This window comes from Spermophilus citellus (assembly GCF_964194105.1).
Source record: "Spermophilus citellus genome assembly, chromosome: 8".
NCBI lineage: Eukaryota > Metazoa > Chordata > Mammalia > Rodentia > Sciuridae > Spermophilus > Spermophilus citellus.
The window spans coordinates 111,221,219-111,233,586 of NC_138189.1; the positions used below are offsets into that span (position 1 = coordinate 111,221,219).

Below are 12,368 nucleotides of genomic sequence, written 5' to 3' on the forward strand. Positions count from 1 at the left end.
GTTTTGATTTGCATTTCCCTAATTGCTAATAATGTTGAACATTTTTTCATGAATTTGCTAGCCATTTGTTTTTCTTCTTTTGATAAGTGTCTGCGTAAGTCATTTGACCATTTATTAACTGGGTTTTTTTTTGGTGTTGTTTTTTTGAATTCTTTATATATTCTAGATATTAATCTTCTGTAAACTGACCAACTTTTAGGAAGGGCCTACCTAACATGAGTGAAGAGACCAAGAACAACACAAGCAGAGAAACAGAATGAAAACAAAAAAGATAACTGGGAGAAACTGCATATACACAGACTTATAACACATGCAAAGACACACCTAGCAAAAGAGTAAAAGAGAATCAAACCAGAGAATACTAAATTAGAAAGAATAATCAACTTTCCTAAAGATGGGAAACACCATATTTGTCACTCTTTAATTCTTCAGTTTCAGTGGATTATGCCCTGAGTTTCCAATTTAGAACATTAAAAAAAATACACACACACACACACACACACACACACACACACACACACACACACACATATATAGTTCCACCTTTGTTGAATATTATCTTTTATTTGTAGCTCTTTAAAATACTGCATTTTAAGAGAGTTGTGAGGCCAACTATAGTTTTATATTTTAAAGGCATAAATAACTTGCTCCCTCAAGAATAAACTCAAAGTTATAATGAGTTTAAACATAATAGTAAATAAAGAGAACTAGTTCTAAAGAAGATAATTTTAATTGCTAATTTTACAAAAGTATACTGGAGACAATTAGAGTCAATTCTTTTTTTTTAAGTCTATTTTTTTAAACTTTATTTTATTTGCTTATTTTTTTAAACATTTATTTTTTAGTTGTAGGTGGACACAATACCTTTATTTTATTTTTATGTGGTGCTGAGGATCGAACCTAGTGCCTCATGCATGCTAGGCAAGTGCTCTTCCTCTGAGCCACAACCCCAGCCCCATTATTTACTTATTTTTATGTGGTAACAGGGATCAAACCCAGTGCCTCACACATGCTAAGCAAGTGCTCTACCACCGAGCCTCAACCCCGGCCCCTAGAGTCAATTCTTTATGTTGAGATTATTATAAAATTAGAAAAGCAAGAGAACTATGATTTGACAAATGGGATATAGTTTCAATTTAGCAATATTAACAGACAACCTACTAAAAAAGCTCATTCATCAACTGAACAAAAATTTACTAAATGCACTATGTGCACTGCATTGTTCCAAGAACAAGGAAACGCGACAGAAAACAAAGCTGGGAAAAGCCCTGCTTGCATGAAACTTAGGTCCATCCTAATGTGGGGGAGAAAGACAAAAAATAAAATATATGGCATGTTAGATATTGAGGGCTGAGGAGAAAAATACAGCAGAGAAGAAGAGAGGGAGACTATGTATGTTGGGACCGGGATGAAGTGGGAGAATTTTTTTAAAAACATTTATTTTTCAGTTGTGGGTGAACACATATCTTTATTTTTATGTGGTGCCAAGTATTGAACTCAGTGCCTCACCCATGCTAGGTCAGAGCACTCTACCTCTGAGCCACAACCCCAGCCCTTGAAGTGGGAGAATTTAAAAGGTGGTCAGGGACTCACTGATTTTTGAGTAAATACCTAAAGGAGGAGAAAGTGAACCACTGAAATGCCTAGGAAAGAGAATCCAGGCCAAGGAAAGAGCAAGTATAAAGGGTCTGAGGTGTTTGTTTGTTTATTTATTTATTTATTTATTTGAGGTACTAGGGTACCCAGGGCAGCTTGGCACATGCCAGGCAAGGTTGTGCCATGAAGTTACATCTAGGCCCCTGAGGTGTTTGAGATTCAGCAGGAAGGGCTGTGTATGTGGAGTACTGGAAACAAGAGGGGAACTGGCAAATAATGTCAGAGAGATAATGAGGTAGGGGTGGGCAGGGCTACTTATGTAGAGCCTTTTAGGTCATTGTCAGGATTCTTCTATTACAAGTGGAGGCATTTGGGTTTTGAGCCAAAGAGTATACGATCTGATTTATGTTTATCAGGATTTATCAAGCAACTGTGCTAGTAATAGGTGTGGGGCAGGGGTAAATGAGTCAGAAAATAACTATTACCTCAGGTAAGAGATGACAGTATCTTAGATCAGGGTAGTGGGTAGAAACAATGACAAGAGTTCAGATTCTGGATGTATTTAGAAGTTAGAGCCAAATGGATTTGCTAATATGGATCACATAAAGTTTGAGTAATTAAGAGAAGAGAGATGCCACCTACTAAGAAAAGGAAGACAGACACAAGGTGTGACAGGCAGAATTCTAGTATAACCTCCAAGATATCCATCTACTGGTATATATGGCCAGAAAAAGTCCCTCCCTTTGTGTGGAGGTACCTCATAACATTAGATTACTTTATATGAGAAAAAGGATTATACAGATGTAAATCCCTAAATATAGTAGGTTTGTTTTTTTCTTTTTTTTTGGGGGGGGTGGTGGTACTGGGATTGAACCCAGGGGACACTTTTCCACTGAGCTACACCCCGGCACATTTTATTTTTTTATTTTGAGATAGAGTATCACTAAGTTACCTAGGACAGCCTTGAACTTGTGATCCTCCTGCCTCAGTCTCCTACAAAGTTGGGATTAGAAGAATGCACCAGGGGCCAGGATTGTAGCTCAATGGTGGAGTGCTTGTCTTGTATGTTTGAGTCACTGGGTTCCATCCTCAGCACCACACAAAAATAAATAAATAAAATAAAGGTATTGTGTAAACCTACAACTAAAATATGTTCTTTTTTAAAAAAAGCATGTATCACCATGCCTGGCTTCTAGTCTGCTAATTTTGGCTTCACTTATTTTGGGGCTCTGTTGTTAGGATATATTTATAATCATTATAAATTTTGATGGATTAAACTTTTTATAATTATAAAATATTCTTGTCTCTAAGAACACTTCCTGTTTTAATGCCTGTTTTATCTGATATTGGTATAGTTATTATCTCTCTTTTTTAATTTACTGATGCAATGATAGAACTTTTTCTATTCTTTTATTTATAACCTATTTGTATCATTTTAGTTCAAACTACATCTCTTGCAGACAGCATATACTTATTCAACTTTATCTACACTGGCATACTCTGTATTTTAATTAGTGTTTAATCTATTTACAGTTAATGTGATTACTGATAAGGAAGGATATATGAGTGTAATTTTGTTATTTGTTTTCCCTAATCTGTCTTTTTTCTGTTTCCTTTTCTACATGAAAGAGTACAATGAAAGAAGAATCAAGGTTATTAGCTGATAGAATGGGAAAGGAGGCAGTAAAGGTTTTAAAAGAAAAAGTAGAAAATGTAAAATGGCTTTGGGGGAGAGAAGGAAGTAAACATACTAGAGAAATACAGTAGACTTTTGTTACTATTAATAGTACACCTGAGGTTATTAGTCAAGAAGTGAGACTGGTTTGTGTGGTTATGGGTTTCCTTCCAGACATACCAGTTCAGCTGTAGGCACTGTGGATCAAGAGCTGATTTTATTCAGGCTAGTAGTTCAGTTAAGTGAATGACAAAGTAAAAGTGGACAAAGGAACTGAGAATTTATGGCAATTGACTATGGAATTGACTTGGTAAAAAGGGAAGTATGAAATTAGGAACTATAGATTAGTGTTTCTAGGTGGGAAGGGGGAAACGAATGTCAGAGAATCTCTGGAATTGGGGAAGAAACATTTATAAGCAGTGGCTCAAAGGAACTTTGGAGTTGGGGTGGAAATATTTATAACCAGTAGGATGCGTGGAAATGACATTAGGGAGGAACTATAATTACTGGTAAAGATAAAATCTAGGATAAGAGTGGTGGCTGACATTGCCTAAAGAGATCACTAGAGTAGAGGACATCAGGGATTGAGAGACCATGAAATTAAGGAATCATATAGGCACATACAGAAATCACCAACGTGGTTTCCCATAAATGTTCTTCTTGAATTAAGATTAATTTTTCAACTTTACAACTGTAACAGTTAAAAATCTCATAGCTATCCCTAGATATCATGATTCAGAACTCCTTATTATAGATATAAGGGTAAATGGATATCTGTGTATATAACTTACATTACTCTAATAAGAGTATTAAGTTTACATTATGGTCATTTGGGCCAGGGTCTTAGCTACTCTCTCAGATGATAAAATATATGAGGACAGAGAATACCTTTTAATCTGTATATACGGTAGTACTAATATGGCAATTTGAACAAAAGTTTACAATGGAAATTTTTTTTTGTTTAAAAGTATTAATAAGTAGACTACTGAATCTTATTACTTGCTGTTCCTTTCATATTAACTGATTTGTTGAAGTTAGATAATCCTTGCTTTGCTTTGTACCAGTATAATCTTAGATGTAGCTCCATGAGACTTCCATGTTAATTTAGTTGTTTATTTGCTTTTTTGTTTACTAGAGTGTAACTATTAATTTGCTAGGGCTGCCTTAACAGACCAGGTGGCTTAAACAACAAGAGTTTATTTTCTTATGGCAATGTAGGCTAGAAATCCAAAATCAAGAGGTTGGCAGTGTTAGTTCCTTCTAAGACTTCTCTCCTTGACTGTACAGGTAAGTGGCTGTCTTCTCTGTGTTCACATGATCTTCCCTCAGTGTTTCAGTGTCTTCATCTGTTTATAATGACACCAGTCATACTGGATGAAGGCCCACTCTAGTCTAATTTTGTCTCTCCAAAGACTAAATGTCCTCTGAATCTTCCACTTATCTTTCAGTGGTATCTAAGGTGAGCGCTACTTGTAGAATGACCATAATCCTGGGTTACTGAGAAACTGAAGAGTAGCCTTGGGTCACTACTATGAGTTTAAGAATGTGTATAGGTGACACAAAGTCATTTTAAAGGGGAGGTAACACTATTTAACTGTTCAACCTATTTACTATGTATTTTTTTCTTATTTGTACATTTCAACATTATGAATAAAGCACCCTGCCACACTCCTATGAAATGGCAGTCCAGCTTATGCTATTTTTCCTGATTTAATACAGTAATATATATGATTGTATCTGTGTGTATATATATATATATATATACACACACATACATACACATATATATTCATAGCACAAACACATACATACACTTGTGCAATAACTTAGAAAGTTCAAAATGCCATGTAGAAGGAAACAAATCACATCAAGTCAAACAGGGATAACTTTTAGGCATAATTCCTTTTGTTTTTTTTCTATAGTAGGACTATGTGTGTTGTTTACATTATATTATAAAGGGATAAAACAATGTCTACAACTAGTAGGACACTAAATGTTGGATGAATTAATTAATGTATTATATGATTAAAGAGATGGTGTTAGTCCTGGCTGCATCACTAATCACCTTTGTGACTATGACCAAATCAAACTAAACCTCAGTTTTTCCATCTACAAAGTACTTATGAGAATAATATAAACCTCATAGAATTATTTGAAGATCCAGTAGGTAACAGTGATCAAATTCTTGTCATGAGCTGAGCCTAGTGACACAGGCCTGTAATCCCAGTGGCTCGGGAGACTGAGGCAGAAGGATCATGAGTTCAAAGCCAGCCTCAGCAAAAGCAAAGCTGTAAGCAACTCACTGAGACCGTGTCTCTAAATAAAATATAAAATAGGGCTGAAGTTGGGGCTCAGTGGTCAAGTGTCCCTGAGTTCAATCCCCAGTACCAAAAAAAGAAAAAAAAATTCTTGTCATGACACCAATCATATTCAATGAAGAGTAGCTGTTTTTATTATCATGCTTAAATATGTATCTTGGTATGTATTTTCTTTATACAAGGTTGGAATCACACTTTAACAGTCTATATTTTAGCATCATGGGCTGGGATTATGGCTCAGTGGTAGAGCACTTTTATGTGAGGCACTGGGTTCAATTCTCAGCACCACATATAAATATTTTATTTATTTATTTATTTGTTTGTTTTTTAGGTGTAGATGGACACAACACAATGCATTTATTTTTTTATGTGGTGTGCTAGGCGAGCGCTCTACCGCTGAGCCACAATCCCAGCCCCACATATAAATATATTTTTAAAAAGGTCCACTGACAACTAAAAAAGATTTTTTAAAAAATTCTTATATTATTTAAAAATATCTTAAAAATTAAAAAAAAATTCTTATATTTTACCATCTTAATATAATATTATATTTTTTTTTTATGTTGTGGTAGTTTAAAACATGAAAAACGAAAGTGAGATCAACACTTAAATTCAAGTACTACCAGTTACTCTCTGTCCAACTGTGGGCAAAAATGTAACTTCTCCACGCCTTAAATTTTTCATCTGTGAAATGGGATAAAAATAGCAACTGTTTCACTATATTGATATGAAAATTTAATAAAATTCTTAACACAACATTTGGAATATTCTAAGAATACAGTGATCTTATTGATAGCAAAATATTTTATCAGAGATGTAAAATATATATGTTCCTTCCAATGTTTCATTATAGTAAATAGTAAAGTCTTGGTATATGTCTTGCTCAGAAATCTTAGTGTCTTCAGTTATTTCTTTAAATTCAGGGGCTAACATGTTAAGCCAAGAAACATTTTTAAATAAAACCTTAACCAGAAGGGACAATAATTAAGAGACATAAATAAGGGTGTGCTTAGAGGTTGAAAAGGATGATGAAATGGGCAAAGGGCTCTGCTTGCTTCTCTTTGGGATAACCTGAAATGGTTCTCCTATGAGAAAAGTTTGAACATCACTGAGCCCCCCCCCCCCCAAAAAAAAATCCATCAATGTTAAAATTCTTTCTCTCCTTGGGATAAAGAACAGGTTGCCTGAATTTGATTGTTCCGGGGCTGCACTGCAGACAAAGACAAGAGCCATAGCAATATGGGTATTTCTTAAAGCATTCCATATCAAGGAAGAAATTCAAGCACTATAAATTCTTCACTTCTTTCACAAAGATGCTAAGAAGCTAAACATAAATGTTTCAGTTAACTCCATGTAATACAAAATGGCCAACAGATTTAATGCCACTAGAACACTCAAGAAATAAGCTAGAATGTTCATAAGCCCATTCCACAGGGAAAACTAAAACCTGGTTTTGTATATATTAGTCTGATTTCCTATGCTCCCAATTACACCAGCCCTCTAACAGTCAATCTATTCACAAGCATAAGAATTGAAGAAATGGGACTTCTATCGTAATTGGATTGGAAATGTTCCACAGCAAACTTAAAGCTTCAGTAAAAGTTTCTAAAATAAAACTCCCTATCCATTTGCAACTAGTCAAGATAATGTCTCCATAATATAGCTTAAGTAAAACATCCATAAACTTTTCAAAATTCAATTAAGTCAAAAACATTTAAACATTAGATCCAAATAAGATTATCTAAGGAATTTTAAACTGAATATGTTCTACAAAGATAACTGGTTCAGTATTAACATTCTGGTTTTTAGCATCTCCCCAGAACTATCAACTATCTTAAAAAACAAAACAAACAAACAAACAAACAAAAAAAAAAACAAATGTAATGAAACAAAAAATTTTTCTTAGTTTGCCTTTATATAAAAAACGTTTTTGAAAATTAGAAATATTAAAAAAGTAAATATAAAACAAAACAATATGGATTATAAACAAATATAAATTATATGGTGGAAAACTAACAATACAAATTCTAAAACCGTTTGCTTCTCAGTGATTTTGCTAGGGTATAATATTCTGTGTTGAAATATTAAACTTGCAACTTCAGCTCATTTTAAAAACAGGTGTCTAAGAGAATGTCACTTGATCTAATGCCTCTTTGCTTTGGTAAGTAATATTGACACTGAAGCTGGGAACCAGAATTATGGTTTGACCAGGTCTCTGAACTGACCACAGTCTATTCAAGCTGCTTTAGCACTTGAGCACCAGGCAAATGTGTTATGTTAATTATTGTTACATGATCTTGACATGAACTAATCCCCAATCCTATTAACTTCCTCAGTAAATGAAGCTTTAATGTTTAAGTGATAACAAGTGCTGGACAATACAGAATATAAAATTCAGTAGATGAAGGAGCAATAAGCGATGGCCATATATTTAGTTCATATGATAGAATGTCTGCATTAAAACTGCAACCTGGCCTGGCACTCCATTTGAAAAAAAGGCAGGTAGGGGTGATAAATGCAATTTCTACTTTTATCTTCACACTTTCTCCCTATTAAGTAAGTTTTCAAAAGTACTAGTAGTAGGGATTGTAGAATGTTACAGAATTTAATAATCAGACAACATGAATCAGCAACTGATATCGTTTAACATTTTGTTATCTCATCTAGTACTTGTTTACAATAGCACATAAATAACAGCAGTGATTTCTGTTTCCATAGAGGCTTTAAGAAAAAAAAGAATTCATACCCCATTTGAATCAAATATATGATCTGTCAAGATCATTGTATTGTCTTGAGCAACTAATTAAAAAAAATGTAGTATCTCTAAACACCAGTCCAGGTATAAGTCAGCATTTACCTTTATATTTTGTTAATACTAAACCAAATATACAACAAATGGTAATACTTAAAAACATTACATTGTTTCTTTTATTGGGATAGAGCAGCGCCATATTAGATTTTATATTATTTTTTTCCTGTAAGACAAGAACTCTATTGAAGACTTTTTAAGAAAACGAGTAACCAAACTGACACTCTAACCAAATTCACTGAAGTAGGAATTGGCCTAGAGTCCTATCTAGTCTGTGCAGTTAAGCCACTGAGTGTTTTCTGTATGTGGACACTGTGCTAGACTTTGGAAACTTAGTACTGATTTGTCCCTTCTCCTCATAACCACTATCACTACTATCACTACTAACTGGTTAATTCTTATGAAGCAGAATTAACTCTGAATAATACAACTTAAGTGAAAAGTAACAATTTACAAAATACCATATTATGATCCTATTTCTGTAAAGTGATATCTGACTATGTTTTAAAAGTCTGTACTAAAATATTGATAATGGTTATCTTGGGAGACAGGATTATATGTGAATTTGATTTTTGGTGTCTGCTTTTCTATATTTTTAAAACATCACTACCAACACTGGCTACTTAAAAAATGCTATTTTATTTTTAATTTTGTAGTATGTTATATTCTTGTAACATTGTTTAATTAATAGTTGGTTAAGGAAAAGAATTATTTAAGTACTGAGGCTTGGGTTCCATTTTAATATTATGCCAAGTAATTTTTATGTACTAGAGGAGGGGATTATGTTTTAAGAAAGTCTTAACTTCATTCAGGGAAGCTGTTATTTCAACAGTTTCAAAACAGAATGATTTAGAAAAGAAAAGAGAATGAGCAATAATTTCAAACAATTATTTGTTATTGTCAACAAGGCAACTCACAAAGAGGAAACAAGGTCCTTTAGATGAGATATTTGCAAATTGGCCCTTAGATCTACACCTCATAAAATTTTAAAAGCCACCTATTAAAAATGCTAAGAGATTTTAAAAGTTCCAGAATAGTACACTCACTTAAGATATCTGTACATTTTTCCCTTCTTGGCAGTTTAAGAAACAGTAAAATAGGTTTGAGCAAAAAATATTTTAAAGAAGCAGGTTATGACCTAACCTAACATTTAGGGCATTTATGAACAAATCTGAAGGTAATTATATCTTTCAATGCTTAGTTATTTGAAAATCCAATCTTTTCTCCAGGGCTTAAAGTTCTTTATACTGCTACTTATTTTTCATCTAAATGAAAGTTCTCACTTTTATAATCTGTAAAATACAAAGTTGAGATAAATGATCTTCAGGGTACCTTTAAGTCTTAAAATTTTATTATTCTCTGAAGGGCAAAATTAATCACTATCTTTCCTTAGTTCTGATAGGAATTATAACTGAAATAATTGGTATTTTTAGTTTTATTTTTACCAGGCCCAGAATTACTTCTCATTAAAATAGGTTTAATTAAAATATATATTTACATTTATTTATTTCAACACTATTATACAGAATTATGGCAAGAATATTTTTACTAATAAAATTGCAAATATTATAGAATATTTTAAAACAACAACAACATTGTTATCAAGGACTTTGGAGAAAATTTCAAAAATAAATAACCAACCTGATGACCTGATTACAGTGGGCACACATTGGAGTTCTTTTCCCAGCAGGAATGTGCTCAGCTCTCTGCACTAAAGTATCCTGGTCACTTGGCTGGGGCTGCCCCACAGTGGAGTTGGCTGGTGCCCCTGCTCCTGAGGGAGTACCACTGTTTGAGATTCTTCCAATGGAAGGTGCTGGGAGTTAAAACACAGATAAATCAGATGAGAATTAGTCAAATAAAAACTTCTCCTAAGAAGCAAATAATCTTTAAAATTATCTTTTACTCAGTCTTATATTTGTGGTAAAGTTATGACCCAAATACTGGGCTTTGGTTATACAGACAAGTATAAAAGAAGAAAATGATTATAACACAGTAGAAGAGTTATGACAAATGTATGCACTGGATGCTTACTCTGCTTCCAAGAGGAGCTATGGCTAGGTCAATAACAAAGGTGATATATTTCTAGTTATCTAGAAATTTCTACTAACCACTAACTAGACTTCATTCCAAATGTATCATTGGCACATTAAAAACCTCAATGTATTGAAGATAAAAACAAACTATATTCCCTCTTGCAATTTGTGCTAAGTAGATTATGCAACCAGTTACCCAAGCATGTAAGGTAGCTACCTAGAATCATCTTTGTTCCTTCCCCTCCCCATGTTTGGTGAAAACAGGTCCTGCTGATTGATTGTATACTACACACAATTCTTGATTTTGCTCCCTTTTCTCCATTTCTGCAACAGTGTCCTGGTTCAGGTTCTCAGTATCTTCTGTATTATCTGCCAAAATTCACCCTTCTAACTGCCACTTAAGACTGAAATCTTAATCAACCACAACCCTGTGCAGAGCCTTTCAAGATCTCTTGTTCATGGCCAGTGAGTTCAGGCCTCTAAGCACCCTATGCAAATCCCTCCTGCTCCACAACCTCATCATTCCCCTATGCTGCCTCTCACTTAATGCTTCAACACCAAACTGCCTCACTTTTTCTTGTGAATGGGGCTATCTACACACAGACTAGGTTTGCTCTTAGTAATGTCATTTTTCTACCCTCCTTCCTATTTGCAAAGTAACCACTGCTTACTATTTAAGATTGAGCCCAGAAGTCAGCTTCTGAGAAACCCTCCCTGAACCACCTCTGCACATGGCCCTTTCTACACATTCTAGATCCAATGTTTCTCTTTGAGGTTCCCATAATTTTCTGTAAATGTCTTTATTATTGCCTCTACTGCATATGTGTGTGTCTCTTTTTCTCCAATTAGATAATTTGCTCCCAAGAACTGTCTTATTTATCACTCTTGCAGTTGCAAGAGTGTTTGAAATGAATAAATGAATGAATGAACCGGGATTGACACATAAGTGAACAAATGTGAAAACTGGAAGTGAGTGAAACGGCAGAAGGCCTTCCTCTTACCCACAGGCCACTAAAATATGATGGAAGAGAAAAGATACATACTAAATCATATTAAATAACAACAAAATACATGAAAATCATTTTAAATGAACAACAGAATGTGTGTTTATAGATGGACATATTTACATATATACCAACACAAGTCGACAGTATCTATATTAAAGTGTGGTTGGAATGGGGTAAGATTAATTAAAATAATTGTATGGACACCCCTCTCTCAAAAGAATAAAGCCTGTTTCACTATGATGTGCAATTACAGATGCAGAAGCCCAGCATTTGTAAACATTTAGCACATCTTTGGTGCTAGGCCTGAGACTCCATCTGTAAAATGACACTTTATAGGACAGGGACCTCGACTGAGGAAGGAAAAGTATTAATAGGATATTAATAAATACCAAATAAATTATAGTGAAGTCTGCTAGACCAGGAACATGTTTCCATTATCTTAGGCTCTCACTTTCTCTCACAGAACTGGAAAAGAGAATTACTGCAATATTCACTTAGTACAGCTTCCTCCTTCTCATTTACTCTCACAATGCAACTCCCATCTCTGGCTCTTTAGTTTCTAATCTAGGCTTATATTTTCAATGCCAAACCCAGTTATTGTCTTTAAATTTAAGACAGTAAATGGATTTCCTCTTCCTGCATATACTACCACATAAGCAGGCACAGGACTCTGCTTCCAGTTTCCCTGATGCTTCATCCCTAGGCCCTAGCAACTGTTTCAAAGAACATGTTCTCAAGCTGGTCCCTCATTTCTAATTCAAACCCATGTTCTATCATTTGAGTTCTGGTCTTGAATTCCTCAAGTCAGGATTATTACAGGTCTTCTAATCATTATATCTGCTGCCAGTCTCTTCTTCAACCTGTTATGCTACATTTTTTTTCAAAAACACTACTCTGATCATATTGTCTTGCTCATAAAACTGTGAC

At 34.2% G+C, this 12,368-nt stretch overlaps 1 protein-coding gene across 1 annotated transcript in view; it reads right to left on the minus strand.

Annotated features, from left to right (window-relative positions):
* The window catches only part of LOC308654372 (PDZ and LIM domain protein 5), a 49,308-nt gene that overhangs the window by 16,698 nt on the left and 20,242 nt on the right, over positions 1–12,368 (minus strand). The window contains exon 2 of the mRNA XM_081303660.1: positions 10,040–10,214. Coding sequence (XP_081159786.1) covers positions 10,040–10,214 — 175 coding nt within the window. The remainder of the gene's footprint in view (positions 1–10,039; positions 10,215–12,368) is intronic.